This window comes from Orycteropus afer, unplaced genomic scaffold (genome assembly GCF_000298275.1).
Source record: "Orycteropus afer afer isolate SDZICR_OR568_19922 unplaced genomic scaffold, OryAfe1.0 scaffold00078, whole genome shotgun sequence".
NCBI classification, from domain to species: domain Eukaryota; kingdom Metazoa; phylum Chordata; class Mammalia; order Tubulidentata; family Orycteropodidae; genus Orycteropus; species Orycteropus afer.
This window is the reverse complement of record NW_006921665.1, coordinates 8759958-8780506: the sequence shown is the minus strand read 5'-3', so window position 1 is coordinate 8780506 and position 20549 is coordinate 8759958. Positions and strand designations below refer to the sequence as shown.

Here is a 20549-nt window from a genome sequence, read left to right as displayed (position 1 = left end):
ACCTTTTTCTTAGAAAAAGGTTTTAAATTAAACTTGTTTATCTAAGAAATGAGATTAAATACTGAAACTCTAGCAATATCTTCTTCAATAGGCAAACTGTAACTTGGGTATCAAGTCCTTAACTTCTTAAAATAAACATTCATCACATGTCTATTATCAGTAAATTATTTAATAAAACACTCACATTAATTGACTCAATTGGACCAAATTCTTCCAATAGACTAGCAACATCCTGCTGAGTTGTCCTTTTGTCCAGCTGTCCCACCCAGAGAGTAGTACTACAAACTTAAAATAATGACAAAAAATTCACATTTGAGAATGAGCAGCACTGTACCTTATATGAAAAAAATATCACACAAAATAATACAACTTTAAACAGTTTCACACACTTAAAAAAAATTACAACTTAAAAAGTTCTAGAACAATTATGGTTGTACTTCTGAAATAGAACCAAGATAGTGAAAGGCATACTTAAAAGTCAGGAAAAGCTGACCATTTTGTGGATTTAAAGATTCCATTTATGGAAATTGAGGCCAGAGAAGCAGCAACTTGCCCAAGGTCGTCACCCTGCTAGTGAATAGCCTAAGTACTATGATTCTGAATCAATTCAGTGCTTTTGTTCATCATATGTAACTGTCCTTCAACTGCTGAGTGCTTACAGTTTTTTCTTTCATGCTGTGTCCTAGGTAGTAAGTCTTACAGAATTAGAAGTTTAACATATTTCATAGTCATATTATGAATTAATATCTTAACAGTTAACGAGTCAAAAATAATGGTTACTGACCCATATCAAGAATATGTCTAGTACATCTTATTAAAATATTCTAACACACTTAAGAGATTCAAGAGATACTGCAAGCTAAAATATTCTGTAAATTTTAAATCTATACAAAGGAGGATACAAGCAATTCTGGCAAACAAAGGAAACTTTTTTTTCCATTATGTAGAGAAGAGCTAGTTAATGATATTTGGACTCTACCACTGATCACTGGTAGTTTGATTCACTCCTTGCTGCTGCTTCTTAGTAACTGGTTTAATGTACAAAAGCAAAGACCAAGATATATACACCAATGCACACACAAATAAGACATGATAAAGCAGTACTCAGAATAAAAATCAATCCAGCCCCATTTCACTCATGGCTCTGTCAACAGCTGTAAAACATTTTAAACTGATGACATGAAGAAAATAATGCAGAAAGTCTGAGAGAGGTTAATTACCACTTGCAGTTTCTGGTTTGATTTGAGGAAGGCCTTTCTGTCGACGTTCCCTCTCTTTTTCTCGATCCCGTCTCTCTTGGGATCGAGATCTAGGAGAATGTCGGCGTCTATCCCTGGAGCGAGATCGAGAACGTCGATGACGAGATCTTCGAGATCTAGAACCAGATCTAGATCGTCTTCTTTTTGGTGACCTAATATTTTCATGGGAAGGGAGAAGAGATAATACATAGAGAATAAATAGAAAATGTTTCTTACCTGTATTAATTTGAAAAACATAACTAAATAATTTTATGTTTGGATATGTAAGGACTCAATAGCAAGGAACTCGTTTTAAAGATTTTTTAACAAGTTCAAAGAAAGCATATCAGTTTGTCAAAGTATCTCTTATCAACAGTACCTCTACTACACTAAATTACTACTTGCAATGTAAGAATCAGATTTTCATCAGAGAAATATCTGCTACTACTTGTTATCTATCTTCTCAGTAGTCTTCTTTTTGCAGCAGTTAAATAATTTAAAAAGTAATCCAATTAGTTTATAATATATTTATGATCTTTCTACTTTTTTAGTGAACCTTCCTTGACTTTCTGAAGCTGTATCACCACAGAAGTAGATTGCCCAATCATCCTTCTGAGGAGTGGCTGGTGGGTTTGAACCGCCAGCCTTCTGGTTAGCAGTCAAATGGCTCAGGCACTACACCACCAGAGCTCACAACAAAATTATAAAGGAATGTTAAATATGTAACTCTTGTAATTCCATGTTGTATACTTATAAATAAGCATTACAGCAAATCAAAGGGAAAAGAATGTGATTAACTTCCTTGACTTGCTACAGGACATTTTTAATACTTATGCCCGCACTCCTCATATGTATCTCTATCTACCTACCTATCAATAAAATCAAACTCATTGCACTCTTAGTGAACCCCCATTTGGTTTCTGAGTCTATAAATCTTTACAGAGTAGATCACCCCCATCTTTCTTCTGCAGAGAGGCTGGTGGGTTTAAACCACTGACCTTCTGGTTAGCAGCCAAGTACCTTATTCACTATGCCACCAGAGCTCCTTATACATACATATATGCACATATCAAGTGTCAAATGTGAAACCAGCCAAACTTGATTTTAAGCTCTATGTTTCCTAAGACACAGATGATTGGAAAAATATTTCCTACAAATTACCTGGATGCTGACCTAGATCTTGACTTTCTATTATCAGATATATGCCGCTTAACCTCTTGAATACAAGGTTGTTCCACTTCCATTTCCTTAAAAAAAAAAAAAAAAAAAAAATTCCATCATAAAATTAAAGAAGTGAAAATTATAAACAGAGGCAAAAGTCCAGAATCTAACAAATGCTAAATTAAAAATTTCTTGCCCTGACACAGTTCTCTTTAGGTTACTTGGAACCAAATTACTAGTTTATTAATAACTGGTCATCACTTAAAAAGCTTTTATATGGTTTACAAGATTAGTCTAGAAGCTACTTTGTACAAGTTAAACATCACTTTAATAAGCCATCATATAACATGGTGAATCAGGTACTGGTTAAGTGATCTGAACTCTGTCTATATTCTCATGAACTAAGGAAGTTGGTAGTAATGGGATGCCTACTTTTGAGATTAAACACTTGGGCAATAGAGAGTTTAGCAGTATGTCCTCAAGGTATAACTCTTTCTTCAAATTAGAAAATGAATATAGTAAGCAAATGGCCAGGTGTATAAAGACCCAAAACCAAACCCACTGCCATTGATTCAATTCTGACTCACAGAAACCTCTATATAGTTTCTAAGGTTGTAAATCTTTATAGAACCAGACTGCCTCATCTTTCTCCCGTGGAGCAGCTGGTAGGTTCAAACAGCCAACTTTTTTAGTTAGCAGCCAAATGCCATACTACATTGTCACCAGAGCTCCCTTGTATACAAGTCAAGACAACCAAGAAATGAAGTTTTACCTGCTGATGTGCTTTCTGTGTAAGTGGTTCATTTTGTGCCTGAAAAGAAGCTTGGAAAGGTTGCTGCACCGGTGGAGCTGGAGGAATCACAGGCTGAGCCATTGGAGGAAACGGAGGTGTAGGAAGAAGTCCAAATCCTGGCATTTGTCCATTTGGAGGAAGTGGAACCTTTTGTTTTCAAACAAAGTGCATGAGTAGCTTTTAAATGATAGCTACCAAAAAGAATGTAGAAAACCCTTAAACACTTGATGTAAAACTAAAGTATCGTCAATAAACTTTGATCAAAGAACAATTATGCATAGTATATTTTGTTTTAATTAACTATAATGACATGAAACCCCGTTAAACAATTTTCATCAGTACACTCAAACAATTTTCATTGGTACACTCTTCATCCAAATTATTATATATCCAAATATATAGGTTAAAAATCTTACAACCCACTTCAAAATTATAAATACAGTATGGTTTATATATTTAAAGATACAGCTTCACTTATATGAGGAAGAAATGTGACAGACTGAACTTTAAAGACAAATTAAGCCTTCTGCTGGAAGGAGTGTCCAGAAGCAGTAAATTCCTGGTTCATGTTGCTTTTATTTACTCCAAGAGGAATTTCAACTCACAATTTTTTTTCTTTCATTTTTATTGTGATTTGGGTGCAAGCTTACAGAGCAAATTCACTTTCCATACAGTGGCTAACATATACTTTGTCTCATAACATTTACTGCAATTTCCCAGAATGCAACAGCTCTCCTCCTACTTCTCCACAGTTACGTCTTCTCTGGTCCTTCCCTCCCATGAACTCCTGCCTCCCAAGTTGTCTGTCTGTGCATACACAGCCCTTCTATTCTCCCATGATTGATCTCTCCAAGGAGTGTATCTACTTAATGCACTATTCAGCTCATATGCCAGTTTATATATCCACTTTTAGAGTTTAAAGTATCATCATAACAATAGTGAGAGTAAACCATAACCTAACATATTTATACATGTCCAATTCAAATACCAAGACAATTTAAAGAACTCTAAACTTTCAGTAACTGTTAAACATCTAGAAATAAGTTCATATGTTTTCTTCCTATTTTAAACAGGCTTATAAAATATTTTTCAAACTTCATCAGTAAGTCATTAAAATCCTATCAGTTTCATATTAGCAAATATATAGAATGGACTGAGCACGATCTGAGTAAGAAAATGAATATACTCTTAAGAAATTTCACAGAACCATTTCTAAACTAAGGACAAGTGAATCACTATACAATTTTTTTTTTTAAATACAGAATCTCTAGAGACTGATTGTAGTTCTGGAGTGGGGTCTAGGAGCTGTATTTTAAAAAATGTCCCTCTTTGCCCCTGTAATTCCAATATATAGAAAAGTTTAGGAAAGGCTAAATTTGAAGATTATTAAAAGAAACCCAATGAACAAAATCTCTACTAACTTCTTGTAATTTTCCAGTGAGCTATGCTCTTACTCCAGATTTCAAACTACATTCTTGGGTGGTAAGAGATGAAAAATAAAGAATTTGATGGAAGCATATGTTTAAGGGATAAAGTTTTGTCCATTCAAGAGGGAACTCATGAAGTGAACAGCTTTTCACAATAGCTGCTGTAAAAAGGAAAGGACCCTAGTGATCCTTTAATTTAGGAGAGAACAAGAGGCCTTAGTGTCACAAAACTGAATACAGTTCTAAAATGGCGAAACCAGTTCATCTCTGCTAGTACTTTTCTGTGGGATAACTGACATAACTGAGAAAGCCAATGCAGCTCAAAGACTGATGACCTAATCCTATAAAGACCACACATAGCAATCTACTGTCTTAGAATGCCCTCTTAAAGCATCTGATCACACAACATTCACTGGGGGTGAGGATGGGGAAGGGGTGACCCAGCAAGGGAAAGAGCTGAATGACTAGCCAGTTTCCCAAACCGAAATACAAACATTCAAAACTCTTTAACTAAAATACTTATTATTAAAATATGAACATGTAATGACATTTAACATAGTTATTATAATTAAAGCAAAAAGCAACTGAAAACAATGTGTGTTTGTGGTGTAGTGAATTACACAGTGTAGCTTTTCTAGCCATAAGTCTTTGTAAACTCCATGGTGGAATTTACCATGAGCAACTGAGTAGCTCATGATTGCTAAAGTTATCCACCTGGGGTATTTCTGTTGCACCAGCAAGAAGCAATCTTCTGTGGATTTCACTCGCTCTCAGGTATACAGAATTCTGATCTTGGGATTGGTTAGTGGTCACTCTGCCAGGCTCAAAAGGAGCATTTCTAAAGGCAGAAGGAGTCTCTCTGACTGCTATCTGAGAAAGGCATGCTGCTGAGAGATGCAAGAGACATGCACTGCTGAGAGAGACTATCGGCTGAGAGAGACTGAGCTTGTTCCTGAACTTGCGTTGTAGCCTGTTTCTTCCCTAATAGTGAGTTCTGTGTGGCCACTGCAGCGAATTATCAAACCCAGCAGAGAGGTGGTGGGTGCTGTGGGAGGAACGGTTGGTGTCAGAATTGGTGAAAGGGCTGGAGAGAGACAGCATATCGGGCCTCGCAGGGATAGTCCTTGGGCTACTGATGGTGATTCTGTCTTCCTCTTGTGGGGTTAGAGGAGGTCAGAAGATGAGGCCTCCCTGTCCCTTTGGCAGTGCTCAACAGATTTTATCAGGGTTGTAGTACTACTTGGCTAAAAACACAACTAAACAATAGTGGTCTGTGAAGTGCACACTACATTATGCTCTAACAAACAGATCCCGAGAGAATAAAACTTGGCTACAGAAAAAATATCTGTACCTGATGGTGCATTGGATCCTGTTGTAATCCCATCATTCGAGGTTGAAATGGATCCAAATTTTGATGCTGCGCATATGCTGGCTGCTGCATGCTATCACCAGGAAACCCACTAAAAAAACATAAGCAATCTTCTTACCCATTCAAAAGTAATTAAGAGTCTTAGCCACATTCTAACCACAGAAACATAAAGAGTGTCATTCAGTACACATTTACAGTCAATATTCCACTAAATCGTGTTATCTGTCCAAATATTAATTTGTACGCTCAGCATTATTCCTAACATAAAAGGCATTTTTACTGTAGTTGTTATGAATCTGATCAATTCCCTTGGAGGAAATCCAAACTATCACCTCAATTTTATAAAACAATGTCTTATAAAGACAGATTTTGTTGCTAAATGTTATATACATTATGATTTTCCAACAAGGATCAACTTTATATCCAGAGGAGTTAACAAGAAGAAACGTACTAAGGTGCCTGTGGAGGAGGAGAAGCAGTGGGGGTGGCGGCAGCTGGGACAGCAACAGCAGGGACAGGGGGGGCAGCAGCAGGAAGGGCTGTGGTGGTGGTGGTGGTGGTGGTGGCGGCAGTGGCTGTGGTAGTAGTGGCGGCAGCAGCAGCATCTTCTTTCTTTGATTCTTCCACAGCTTCTGGCTCATCATCATAATCAAACCTATCAAGCAGCTTCTGGAATAGGTATAGCAATATTCCATTTTAAAATTTAGATTGTAAGTCACTGCGTAAAAAACTTTATAGAAGTCATAGCTGTACACCATCATACATAATTTCACCATGCTGCCACAGAAAATCTCATTTTTCCACATGCCCTTAGGACCTTGAGTCATGGCCATCAACAATCTTGACATAAATACCATTTTATTCTGTTTCCTCTCCAATTAAGGAACTCTGGTGGCATGGTGCCTAAGGCATCTGACCACTAAGCAGAAGGCTGGCAGTTCAAACCCACCAGCCACTTCATAGAAGGAAGACTGGGCATTCTACTTCTGTAAAGATTTACCTCCTTGGAAGCCCAAAGGGGGTTGCTAAGAGTTAGAATTGACTTGATGGCAGTAACTATAGGTTTTTTTTGGTTTGGTTGCTCTCCAATGGTAAGTTTTCTTTTTAAAAACTATTTTCTATATTCTTATTTCATAATTTAGCAATATAACATTTTACTAAATTTTTTTTTTCCTAGACTTAAAAAGGTTAGAACTTTACACACATCAAAAGGAGCTTGACTGCTAACCAGAAGGCTGGTGGTTCAAACCCACCAGCCACTCCTCGGAAGGAAGATTGGGCAATCTACTTCCATAGTGATACTGCCTTGGAAATCCAAGGAGGGGTCGCTATGAGTCAGATCTGACTCAAGGGCACATAACAACAACAACAACACACATCAAAATGGGTATACAATTCGAGTCAGCTGTAAATAGTACAAAAGGACTGCATTATCTGGTCACTATAAACATCTAAGGATCTCTGGTGACACAGTGGTTAAGGCACTGAGCTGCTAATCAAAAAGTCAGTGGCTCAAACCCAGCAGCCACTCCATGGAAGAAAGATAAGGCAATATGCTTCTGTAAAGATTTACAGTCTTGGAAATACAAGGGAGGTTGCTATGAGTCAGAATCGACTCAATGGCAGTGGGTTTGGAGGGCTTTTTTGGGAATAAATGTCCATAAAAAGACGTCATATAACGCTTGCTCACTAATGTGAAAAATAAATGTCTCAAGTGAACAAGAGAATGGCATAGGCGAGGAGCACAATTAAGTCTTACAATCAGAGTTTTTCTTAAAACTTCAAAGTTTCTACCAGAAACTTACATTAAAAACAAACAGCTACACACCTGACAAGATAACATGTCCAAAGAACAGCCATTTAAAAATAAGGTCACATGTACTCACAAAGAAAGGTGCAGTGTAGTAAATTACTTAATATGGCTTTTCTACCCCTAAGTCATTGTAAACTCAGTGGTGGAATGAGCAACTGAGGAGCTCCTGATTGTAAATGTTATCCACCTGGGTTATTTCTGTTGGGCGTGGCACAATGCAATGTTATGGAAGGCTCACTCTCAGGTGCTTAGAATTCTGTTGTTATGATTGGTTGGTGTGGCCACTCTGCCAAGCTCAAAAGGAGGGCCTCCTAGAGGCAGAACTCTCTCTGACTGCTGGTTGAGGAAGATGTGCTGCTGAAAAGAGACACGGGCTCCTGAGACACACGTTCCTGGGAAAGAGACGCAAGAGACACGCATTGCTGAGTGAGAGACCGAGGGACCAGCACTGCTGGGAAAGAGACTGAGCATTTTTCCTGAACTTGAATTGTAGCCTGTGGTGCTTCCCTAATAAACCCCATAATCTGTGAGCTCTGTGTGGCCACTGCAGCGAATTACCAAACCCAGGAGAGAGGTGGTGGGTGCTTTGGCAGGAACGGTTGGTGAAAGGGCTGGAGGGAGGCAGCATGTCTGGCCTTGCAGTAATAGGCCTTGGGCTATTGATGGTGATTCTGCCTTCCTCTTGTGGGGTTCTAGGAGGTCAGAATATATGGCCTTCTTGTCCTTTTGGCAAAAGGTAACATCTCAAACATCTACTATTATGTTAAGTAGATTACATAAAATACTTTAACAACAGCAATGTAGACACAGTTCCTTCTTTTTATAGACAAGAAAACTAAGGCTCAGGTGATTATGAACTATAACCAAGATTGTACAGTCTACAAATGGAGAATCAAGATGTAGACAACTGGTCTACTGGACTTCAGAGCCCTGAGTCTTTTTCCTCCAACGAGCAGCCTTTACTCTTAAGCTGGGCCCATTCTGCTCATGAATTTTAAACTAAAATTCCTAAACTTGTGGTGTTTTGTGATGGTTCTGCCTAGGAATTCTGGAACTATTTTACTGAAATATCAATTTCTACATTAGGAAAGAAAGTCCTCTCTTTGGACAACACCATATATAAAACTGAATCATCAAGGGTACAGAGTGTTTTGAGATAGTGCTAACTTGTATTTCTTTTTAATTCTAGGTCAGTTATTAAAAGTTCTTATTTTAACTAAGAACTAATGTTTTCTAAACATCCACTATGGCCCAGGCACCTTCCATTTTACAACAAATCAGCTTATTTAACACTCATGACAATGATGAAATATAGGTAATATCATCATTATTTTATGGTGATGCAAACTGAACTTTTAAGTGACTCAACATCAAGACAAAGCCAATAAGTGATGGGAGCCAACATTAAAACTCAGGTCGGTCTAACTGTCTATAAAACAAAAACGAAAAATTATCATCTTTGCAGTTTATCACAAATAGGTATGTTCTTTAAAAGTTTTAAGATTTAAAACTACTGCTTTGAAAAAAACTTTAGATTGCCCCATATTCCTTCCCTTCAGCTGGTAGGTTTGAACTGCTGACCTTCTGATTAGCAGCCAGATGCCTAATCCACTATGACATCACAGCTCCTTAAGATAAAGCACTAACGGAATTAAAATTCAAATTAAGAACAAGATAAGGATGCCCACAATCACTATTATTCAACATTTTTTCTGACAGTCCTAATTACCAATGCAACAAGGAAAGAAACAGGTATCAATGTTGAAGAGGAAAGTCAAATTTAGAAGGTACCTAGAAAATCTAAATGAGCCAACTAGAAACCTTCAAAGTTTAAAATGCTTTGACCATTTACAATATAAAATAAAAAATCAATAGTCTCCCTCTATTGCATCATTTTGGAAGGAAGGTTGGGCAATCTACTTCTGTAGTGATACTGCCTCAGAAACCCAAGGAGAGGTCACTGTGAGTCGGATCCAACTTGATGGCAGTGAGTTTGGTGTTTTGGTTTATTGAATCATTAACCAAAGAAAAAATATTGCAAAACATTAAACATGATTAAATATCTAAGAATAATTTTAGCAAAAAATATACATGATTTATGTAAGAAAAGGAGATTTGAATAAATGGAGATTCTGTACAAGGAGCAATTCCTTTCCAAGGAATCATAAAATTTATGCTGAGTTCATCTGAAAAAATAAGCCCATGAACAGTCAAAGAAAGTTTAAAAAAGAATAAAGGAGGATACCTCATAATAAAATGTAGTATTATAAGCTATAGGCAATTTGTTATGATGTAGAAATAAATATATTAGTGGAACAAAAAGAATCCAGAGACATAAAAACATAGGAATTTAGTGTACGACAAAAATATTTGCCGTCCCCACTCCTACCCCCCAAAAAACCAAACTGAGTTGATTCTGACTCATAGTGACCCTATAGGCCCGAGCAGAATTGTCCCATAGGACTTCCAAGGCTGTGAATCTTTATGGAAGCAGACTGCCCCATCCTTCTCCCACAGAACCATTGGTAGGTACAAACTGTCAACCTTTCAGTTAGTAGTTGAGTGTTTTAACCACTGTGCCACCAGGGTTCTGACAAAAACGTTATTTCTAAAAATATGAAGATTTAACTATTATCTTGCACCATATTCTAAAATAGAATCCAGATGGACTGAAGTAAAAATGAAAATAAAAAACATTAAACTACTAGAAAAAAGTATAAAATTCTTTTAAGTTATTTTTCCCAAAACACAATTAAAAAAAACCAGAAAATTAATTTGACTACAGACTCTAGAAATGTTAGAACAAATTAGAGTTTATGAGAAATATGTGTAGCCTATAATTTCTAATATGAAAAGTATCTCTACACATTATTGAATTGTAGAAAATTGGGCAAAGAGAAAGACACACAATGCACTGAAAATACAGCAATTACAGCAAGGAAGCAACTTCTCTATTAGACAACATTTTGAACCTTTAAGAATGTCAAAAACTGAAAGAATAAAACAAAAACCAAAATACTGCCTACATGCACATTGTCATAGTATTAAATACTGCTGGTGAGATTAAAAAAAAATTGGTATAACACTTTTGTATACAGGACAATTTGACAGAATATTCTCTTTTCAAAGGCTAAATGTATTATCTCTGGAAAGGAGAGGGAGTTTTTTGAAGTAAATATACATACAGAAATGAGTGCATTATTTTTTAACTTAGCACATCTACTTCAAATAATGTACCCTACAGAAAATCTACATACATGTACAAAGATCATAAAAACTTTAAGATTCACTGAGTCATGTGAAATGCAAAATAAACTCAGTGTTTACCAAGAGAGGATGATTCAAATATTCTGATACTAGGAAATATTATGCATAATATACAATAATGAAGCATCTCTGTATGTACTGACTTAAAAGGGTAACTATGATATATTCTTATTTAGGTCTTTTCATTTTTTTTGCACTGAAAGGCGTAAACTGAAATGAAATTTTATATAGCTATAAACCCAATACTGTTTAAATAGACAACACATGAAACAGACACAAGTGGAGCTGTTTGGATTAAATTTCAACAGGCAGCTCTAAGCTGTAGATGATCAACACTTGTATTCTTACCAACAGCCTCTTAAACATGCCCAAGGAACCTTAAAGGCTCAACAGAGTAATTGGAAGACACTTAATTAGCCAAAATTCTGATACTAAATATACAGTAACCAGAAACAATAACCAGTGTTTCAATTTAGAGGAGGGGAAATCCCTCAAACCACAAAACAAAAAAATGAGTAATTCACAGACAAACTATACAAGGAGTGACCACCACACTCCAAACTGTGCGGTATCCACAGCGGGGTGAGTTACATGAGATAAGCATACCTTGTCAAATGCAGTTTTCTGTTCGGGTTGGGGAAAAGCAGCTTTTTGTTCAGGCGGCTGTGTAGGAGCTGTCTTTAACTGAGCTGTGATAGCTTGAACCTGAGCCATCACAGCGTTGTCAATGGCAGGAGACTGTGGTTTTGAAGGTTGTTGAAAAGTCTGAAGGATCTGCTGAAGCTGAAAGAGTGATAAACCACACAAACAGAATAATCATTGTGTCAAAAGTTTATTTAAAAAAAAAAAAAGCAAGTAAAATTCTTAAAAGTGGCTTGAAATAGCATAAGCACAGAGTAAAGAGGAAAAAACCCACTTTTTACTAATAGTTAATTTTGCTGCAAATGAATATATCAAGGACACAATGTATGTGGTATAAGGTTTAAAATGCATGCTGTATAACTGCATTCATGTAAGATGTTGGTAAAGGAGACGAGAAAATACACAGAATTGTGAATAAGGTCAATTTATGTTTTCTAGAAAAATGGAAAAAACTTCCCCAATCTAAACAATTTTGAAATCATTTAGACATAATAGAAATGAGAGCAATCATATCAACCACTTAGCAGTTTTGAAGTTTTCTTCAAAGAGGTTTTTCTTTTTAATGCATTTTATTGAAACATAATTTATGTATAATATACAAAATTAAAGTGACATGGGTCAATGTTGTTTGTTTTTTTTTGCAGTATACATATATCTCTAGGATATATACCCAGTATTGGAATTGCTGGGTCAAATGCTATCTCCAATTCCAGCTTTCTAAGGAATTGGCATATTGCTTTCCACAGTGGTTGTATCACTTCACAGTCCCACCAGCAGTGTATGAGAGTCCCAATCTCTGCACATCCCCGTCAGCATTTGTTATTTTCTGTCTTTTGAACCTTGCCATCAGTGCGGGGGTGAGACGGTATCTCACTGTTGTTCTGATTTGCATCTCTCTGATGGCCAATGATTGTGAGCATCTCTTCATGTATTAGCACTCCACCTGAATATCTTCTTTGGTGAAGGGTCTATTGATGTCTTCTGCCCATTTTTCAATTAGATTGTTGATTCCTTTGGTATTGAGGCATCGGAGTTTTCCATGAATCTTGGAGATTAAGTCCCTTGCCAGACAGGTAATTATTGGCAAATATGAATTTGTTGCTGTCATTTTTGTTACATGCTTTTTCGTGGTGTCGATGTCTTTGTTCATAAAATTTTCTATACTGAGCTCGTTTTGTTTATGAATCGTGTTAACACTTCCTTTGTTGCTATTGCTTCAGTATTTGCTAAATATTTGTGCTGGTCCTCTTTTTTATTTTGATGTGTAAGTTTCTCATTTTTCTTTGAGGTTACCCTGTGATTTATAGTTTTCTTCCCAAGTTTAGAACAGTCTGTTCTATCTTGCAGTTGTCTTGACATCCCTACCATCTAGAAGTTCTGTAACGACACAGTTTTTTCCCTCTTTTTGGATTATAGTTGTCCTCATTTGTCAATTGATGTCTCTGTTTCCTGTTTACAATCTTGTAGGCTTATTCACTTTGGATACTTCCATAGCTGGGTTGGTTTCTGGGTTATATCATCATGCGTGTTAATGGTCAGTTGCTGTTGGCTGTTATTGCATCTTTGCCCAAAGGACTCCCTTTAGCATCTCTTGTGAGGTTGGTCAGGTTTTAACAAATTCCCTTAATTTCTGCTTATCTGGAAATGTCCTAATTTCACCATCATATTTCAGGGACAATTTTGCTGGGTACATAATTCTTGGTTGGAAATTTTTCTCTTTCACGGTTTTATATATACCATCCCATTATCTTCTTGCCTGCGTGGTTTCTGCTGAGAAATCAGAGCTTAGTCTTAGAAGTATTCAGGTATTTGTCTTCAATCTCAATAATTCCATCTTCCACTGCATCAATTCTACTCTTTTGCCCTTTCAATGTGTTATCTATTGCTGACAATTTAGTATTAATCTTCTGGATTTCTATCTGCAAATTTTGAGTCCTTTCAAATATTTCATTTATTTTGTCATTTTGTTTTTGTATTGTCTTCCAAAATTCTTCTGGAGTTTTGTCTGTGTTTTCTGTCTCTCACTCCTTTGAAGATACCGAAATATAATTCTTTTGAATTCCTTATCAGAGAGATCCAATGCTGCCTCTTCCTCAGGGATGTGTTTTGGGTCTATATCCTAGTCCCTTGTTTTTTCTGCTTTATCTTGCTTCTTTATATGGACTGTGATGCTCTGTTGTCTCTGAGGCACTGCGACATTTTTGTGTTTATATTTAATTGGTGATTGTATCTTGGAGTGACTTGCCCACGATTTTCATTTTGTTTTGTTTTTATGTTATCTATACAAGCAGGGTACTGTGCTGTGCTTCTCTATTCACTAGTTGACAGCACTTATACACTCACCACCTGTCTCGTTTCCTGTTGTCAGCCTTTTGTATGTCCCTGCCCACCTCGGCAAACAGAGCCTATTCTTAGGTCCCTGGAATCCAAATGACGATGCTATCACTTTAAAATGTAAAATGGTTGCCACTTGTATACATTCAAATGGCTGTACTCTAGATCACTTTAAATATCCAAAATGCCTACCACTTACAAGCATTCAAATTGGCTGTGCCCTAGATCATTTCAAATATCCAAAATGGCTGCCGTTTGTAAACAATCAAGATGGCTGTGCCTTCTGGACAGCAAAAAGTCAACAGCTCAGGTTGTCTCCCTCTTTGCTGTTTCCCTCCCCAGTCATAGGCCACCAGCGCAGTCGTCCCTGCAGCCCCTGGTGACCAGGGCTGATCTTTAGCTCACTTCTCAGGTCCCAACACCACTTGGAAATATTCAGGCTGTTGGTGCCATCAGAGTAGCTGACAGTCCGCAGCTCTGATTGTCTCTGTACTCACTGTTTTCATTCAGGTTTTTCCACTAGGTGCCTAATCCACTTCTGTATAGTTCCTTTCAAAGCTCAGGGCTCCAGCATATCTTCTCTATCTTTGTCAATTGGCTTTTCTGTTCTTTGTTGAAGAAGGTCTGGGTTGCTTGTCTGCGTAGTCCTCCATCTTACCGGAAGTTTGACCTCTTCAAAGAGGTTTTGCTGTTCCTAAGTGTGTTGTCCCCTTGAGTTTTCCCTTCACATTTTCCTACTATCCCTTTACCATTATCTCCTGCATAGCAAAGGCATAGTTGAGAGGTAGACGTATTTCCTCCCTTTAATATGCCATTAATTAGAAATGGAAAACATGAACTGACAACAGTACTTAACCCTGAAAACAACTTAATCTTTGGGTAAGTATTTCACCTGTTGTCCTTGAGTGGTCTGAAATAGTTGGGCCACAGCAGCAAAAGCATCAGAACTAGGCAACTGTGGTACAGCTGATACGGAGTTTGTAGTGACTTGTGGGGGTTCAGTAGAAACTTTTACTTGAGGTGGAGGTGAACCTAGAAAAAAAAAGTTGGGGAGACATTAAGGTCTAAGAAAACGTTAATCTATAAATTTCTCCTCAAACTTCATTAAGTTTCTTCACTAAAATAAAATTCAATTCAGTTTAGAATATAATATACAGCCGATGGTACTATAGAATTTATACAATCATATCACATAGTACACATGTGGTAGAGTAGAAATTCATACTATAACAAGTTCAGAAAAGTGTATTTTCAGGAATGATGGAAAGAAAAAATCACAGCTTCCAAGATGCAAACCTATTTCCTTTTCATGGAAAAATTCCACCAATATGAAAATTTTTCATGCAAAAAAGTTGTACCATTATCTAGGCTCACGGACACACTTGATAATACCTTCATTATTAGTAACACTTTCTGCTACTGGGGCGGCATTACTGGTTCCTGCTGCCATGTCCAAAAGAGGCTGAATAATTTCAATTTTAAACACTCCATTTTTTTGCCAAAGGTTCAGTACACGAACTATTTTACTCTGTAACATGAGAAAACATAAATATATTAGTATAAATAATTTATGATATCTCTTATGAAAAAAGAAAACTCCCTAGGCTAACATTTCCATTGTTACAAAATCGTTTCCTAAACAAACAAACAAACAATCCATCATCACAATTACAACCTCGTTAAACCACTCTAATCAGCCTTTCTTGAGTGGTATAATCTAGAGTAAGAAAAAGAGGAATATGGACCTAACAGAATTAGTAGAAGCAGATTATCAAAACTGTGTTACATTTTTCATTATACTTTATTCATGGTTATAAAAAGAAACTTCAGCACTGACAAAAAGCAGCTATCCTAGTAAATGAAGTGAAAGAGAATTTGAAAATATTGCTAACAAATAGTTACTATTTTTTTAAAAAAACAAACAAACCTGGCTTTAGGTAGGTACATTGTTTCATGGACAATATGGAGGAGGACACATCAAGAGAAGATGTGCTATTCATTATCATAACTCTTATCTCCTACTCAAGGAATTACCTTTCCTCTTGTGCATTTTACCACAAGAAAATAAACAATCTATAACACTCAAAATTATATACCATTTGATGAAGCCATTCCATTACTAGGTATATATTCTAAAGAAGTGAGAGCCAGGACAAGTACAGATATATGCACACCCATGTTCAGTGCAGCAAAATTTACAATAATAAAAAAATGGAAAGAACCTAGGTGCCCATCAACAGAAGAATGGATAACCAAATTATGGTACATACACATAATGGAATACTATGCAACCCTAAAGAATAATGTAGAATTGGCAAAACATTGCGTAACATGGATGAACTTGGAAGACATTATGCTGAGTGAAATAAGTCAATCACAGAAGGACAAATACTGTATTAGTCCATTACTGTAAAAAGTCAAGGAAAGGAAATTTTCTTTGTTCGTTACCAGGGGTGGGAAGGGAGGGGAGGGAACATCTGTTAGATAGGTAGAGACAAGTATAGATTTGGGTGAAGAGAAGGGCAATATACCAAATGTGAGTGATCAATACAGTGGCATTGAGGAAGAAGAAGATACACAGTGTGCACAGGAGGTGCAGACAACAAAGATGAACCCTTCTGCACATACAGTATTGTGTCATCAGTGAAGGGAAACACTGATCTATGGGTGGATAGATGGGTGGACAGGCTGAACTATAAGGTATGTCTATACAGGGAAGGAGCATGCCCAAGACCATGTACAGACAATATTTCTACAAGTGTATTTGTATGTTCTGTAAGAATTCCCAGCTATATAGTAGAGCTGACAAGGGGCAAGGTTGTTGTCACTTCTTGGCCACAGCCAGCTACCCAGAGGGAGGCAAATAGCTGGACCTGTAGGCTTGGGACCATAGTTGCAAGGGACATCAAGCTCAACTGGCATAACATACTACACAAAAACACTGTTCCACATCCTACTTCGGTGAGTAGCAACTGGGATCTTAAAAGCTTGCAAGCGGCCATCTAGATGCAATGATGGGTCTCTCCTCGTCCAGACCAAAGAAGAATGAAGAAAACCAAAGATGCATGGGAACAATTATTCCAAGCAACTGGTACACTATGTGACCCTCAGCCTATACGACTATGAGACCAGAAGAACTAGATGGTGCCCGGCTACCACGGTCAACTACTCAGAGGGGTATCTATGTAGGAGATCCTGGACAGAGTGGGAGAACAATGTGGAACAAGTCAAAATCATTTGACCAAAAAAAAGGGAATCAGGTTTGCTGGTCTGATAGAGCCTGATGGAACCACTGAGACTATGACCCCTAACTCCCCTTCAGGTCTGGAATTGAACCCACTCAAGTGGCTTCCAGCCAAACAAAAGACAGACATAGGAGCTGAACATTTACATTAGGTAAATACACTCCTTGGTGAGATCAATCATGAGAGAACAGAAGGACTGTGTATGCACAGGGAGACACTTCAGGGGGTAGGTTTGCTCTGCAAGCTTTCACTCAAAAAAAAAAAAATATATATATATATATATCTATGCCATTGATTGTAAACAATGTCATATTTTATCATACTGAGTATGTTTACCTGCATCTGTGTATCTTCCCATGTATCAGAGTGAAGTTATTATGTCTTTAATGTCTTTCTACATTTTCATATGACAACTACTATTTAATGAGAAATTAAATACTATAGTCTGATTGCTAACAAATACCATTTGTACTCCAGCACCTTTGTATGCCCGGAAAAGCCATTAATCATGGGTCCTTCTCTTCTGGAACAGGTAACAACCTGAGATGAGCACTGCCTTTACTACAGTTTCTGTATCACTCAACTATAAGTAAGTCTTTCCAATAATGCTTCTTTAAGGCAAGATAGTGATCTTTCATATTTCAAAATTACAACATTCCTGATGTACTTCGTAAGAAAATAGATAAACCAAACAATAGGCATATAAGGTGAACATTTACACCAGACAGGTACACTACTTAGAATAATTAACCATGGGAGATAGCTTAGAGGGCAGGAAAACATAGAAAAGAAGGACAAAGGGAAAAGGTAACCACAGAAAGTAGGAAGAGAGCTGTCACATTGTAGGGTTTGCAATCAATGTCATGAAACAAAGTGGGTATGAACTGCTGTATACAAAATGAATTTGCGCTGTAAACTTTCACCCAAATCACAATTAAAAAACAACAACAAAACAACAACTGTAAATACACACAAAAACCAATGAACTTATCTGCATTTCAAAGTAATACTACAACCACTCAGAAAGGGGAGGAGGAAAAAGACCTAATCCAAGTAACTTTGAAACCCAGTAGTTTCACTATAGCCTCAATTTAAAAATAAAACAAAACAAAAATGGCAAATAAATCTTTATCTCCCCTTAAACAAGCCCAACATGATTTCAAGTTTTAATTTAAAAATCGTTAATTCTACCTTATCTTCAGATGGACAAAGATATAAATATTGGAATGTGGCAGTTATGTTTTTAGAGAATCTTGGCCCAAAAACATCTTTATCAGTTCCAAACTGATGACGAGACTGTCTCACAATTGAGTCGATTACGTACAATCCTGGAACCTTGTATTCTGGTTTACACTGCAAAGACAATGATGTACAATCAATTCAAGAAAAGCAAAATTACTATCTGACACATATTTATCTAACATTTTTGAAACATATATATATATATATATTTAACTCCAGTGATTGGCAATTGACATCTATGTGTATCTCCAATGATTGTTTCTGTTTAGAAACTACTCAAATGTTCCAGCTCTCTAACAGCAAACTGATTGAATTTCCCACACGTCTATACAGAACTATTATTATTCTCTTTATGCCTTCAAAGCACTGTGAGAGTGAATTCCAACTCATAGTGACCCTGTAAGACAGAGTAAAACTGTCCCATAGGGTTTCCAAGACTGTAAATTGTTACAGAAGCAGACTGCCTCATCTTTCTCCTGCAGAGCAGTAAGTGGGTTCAAACTGCCAACGTTTTGGTTAACAGCTGAATACTTTAACCAGTGTACTACCAGAGCTCCTCTTAATGTCTTGGACCTCCAATATTTTACAAGCCTGAGAGTCAACATTACTTTATAAATCTACTTACTATAACAGTCTCTACTCCAATTCAATCTGCTCAAAAAAACACATTTTATCTTTTAAAATTATCAAAAGAATTTTTTTTAATAATGTGTCATTGTTAATCCTAGTAAAGAAGCACAGTACCAGATAAATAAAAATTTTAAGAAGGTTATTTTTGCCTTCTCAAGGTGACAAGACAAAAAGAAAAGCCAAAAATAAAAGAAGAAGAGACATAGGCACCTATGAACCTGTCTACTGGTAGTGGAAACAGATACAACCTCATATATATGAGGGCAATTTAGCAATTAAAGTACTGCCTTATTTAAAACCTTTGATCTACAACTCAGGGGGAAAAAAAACCCACTGACATCCAGTCGATTCTGGCTCATAGCAGCCCTACAGCACAGAGCAGAACTCCCCCACAGGGTTTCCAAGGCTATAAATCATAAATCATCATGGAAACACTGTCTCATCTTTCTCCCATGGAGCAGCTGATGGGTTTGAACCATTGACCCTGAGGTTAGCAGCCAACCACTTAATCAGTGTGCCACCAGAGTTCCTTATAACTCAGAAAAGGAGGGTGAGAATGGTTGCACAATTCAAAGAATGTCACTAAATTGTACATATAGAACCTGTTGGTCTATTTTTTGTGTATATTCTCAAAACAATAACCAAATCCATAAAATTTAGAAAACAGACAAATAGAAAAAAACCTTTGATCCAACAATTCTACATCTGGGAATTTATCCCACAAAAACAATTAAGATGTATACAATTGTTTTGCTAGGGTTAGCTAATGAAGGACTTTTAATAACTAAAAAATTAGAATTATCTAAATATCCAACTTGCTAAATGAATCATGCCAATAATCATGCAATGAAATACTTTGCAGGTTTATGGAAAAAGTAGCTTATCTTAGTATTTCCCAATTTTCACTTTTATAAATGTTCAGGTACATAAAAAGTAAATCCAATTCATAGCTTGAAGGTTGTGGCATATAGGTCATTCTTTTCTTTTTTTTTTTTTTTCTTCCCCAATTTACTTTGATTTGCTATCATAAAAACCTCTAGGGTTTTTTTCTGCCTGTTGGAGCATTAATATCTATCCCTAAGCCAGTACTCAAAGACCATGTTAGGAACATTTCCACAAACGTTTATTGTTATTGTGTGCCGCTAATCTGACTCCAAATCATAGCAACCCTATAGCCAGAGACAGAGTAGAATTCCCTCATAGGTTTTCCAAGGCTGTAATCTACAGAACCAGACAGACTGCCACATCTTTCTCCAGTGGAGTGGCTAGTGGATTCAAAGCACACACCTTCCTTCCAGTTAGCAGCTGAGCACTTAATTATTGCACTCATAATACTTTTTGAACATTTTCCAAAACAAACTATACAGCACTGTGCCAAGAGGACAACA

General features: G+C 36.8%; 1 protein-coding gene across 1 annotated transcript in view; it reads right to left on the bottom strand.

Annotated features, from left to right (window-relative positions):
• Nucleotides 1–20549, bottom strand: part of SCAF4 (SR-related CTD associated factor 4) — an 86080-nt gene that overhangs the window by 19543 nt on the left and 45988 nt on the right. Inside the window, exons 5-14 of the mRNA XM_007941312.1 lie at nucleotides 18481–18642; nucleotides 15437–15572; nucleotides 14937–15076; nucleotides 11675–11851; nucleotides 6440–6657; nucleotides 5971–6079; nucleotides 3172–3339; nucleotides 2400–2485; nucleotides 1221–1411; nucleotides 185–285 (exon numbers count right to left, since the gene is read on the bottom strand). Of these exons, the coding sequence (XP_007939503.1) occupies nucleotides 185–285; nucleotides 1221–1411; nucleotides 2400–2485; nucleotides 3172–3339; nucleotides 5971–6079; nucleotides 6440–6657; nucleotides 11675–11851; nucleotides 14937–15076; nucleotides 15437–15572; nucleotides 18481–18642 (1488 nt within the window). The remainder of the gene's footprint in view (nucleotides 1–184; nucleotides 286–1220; nucleotides 1412–2399; nucleotides 2486–3171; nucleotides 3340–5970; nucleotides 6080–6439; nucleotides 6658–11674; nucleotides 11852–14936; nucleotides 15077–15436; nucleotides 15573–18480; nucleotides 18643–20549) is intronic.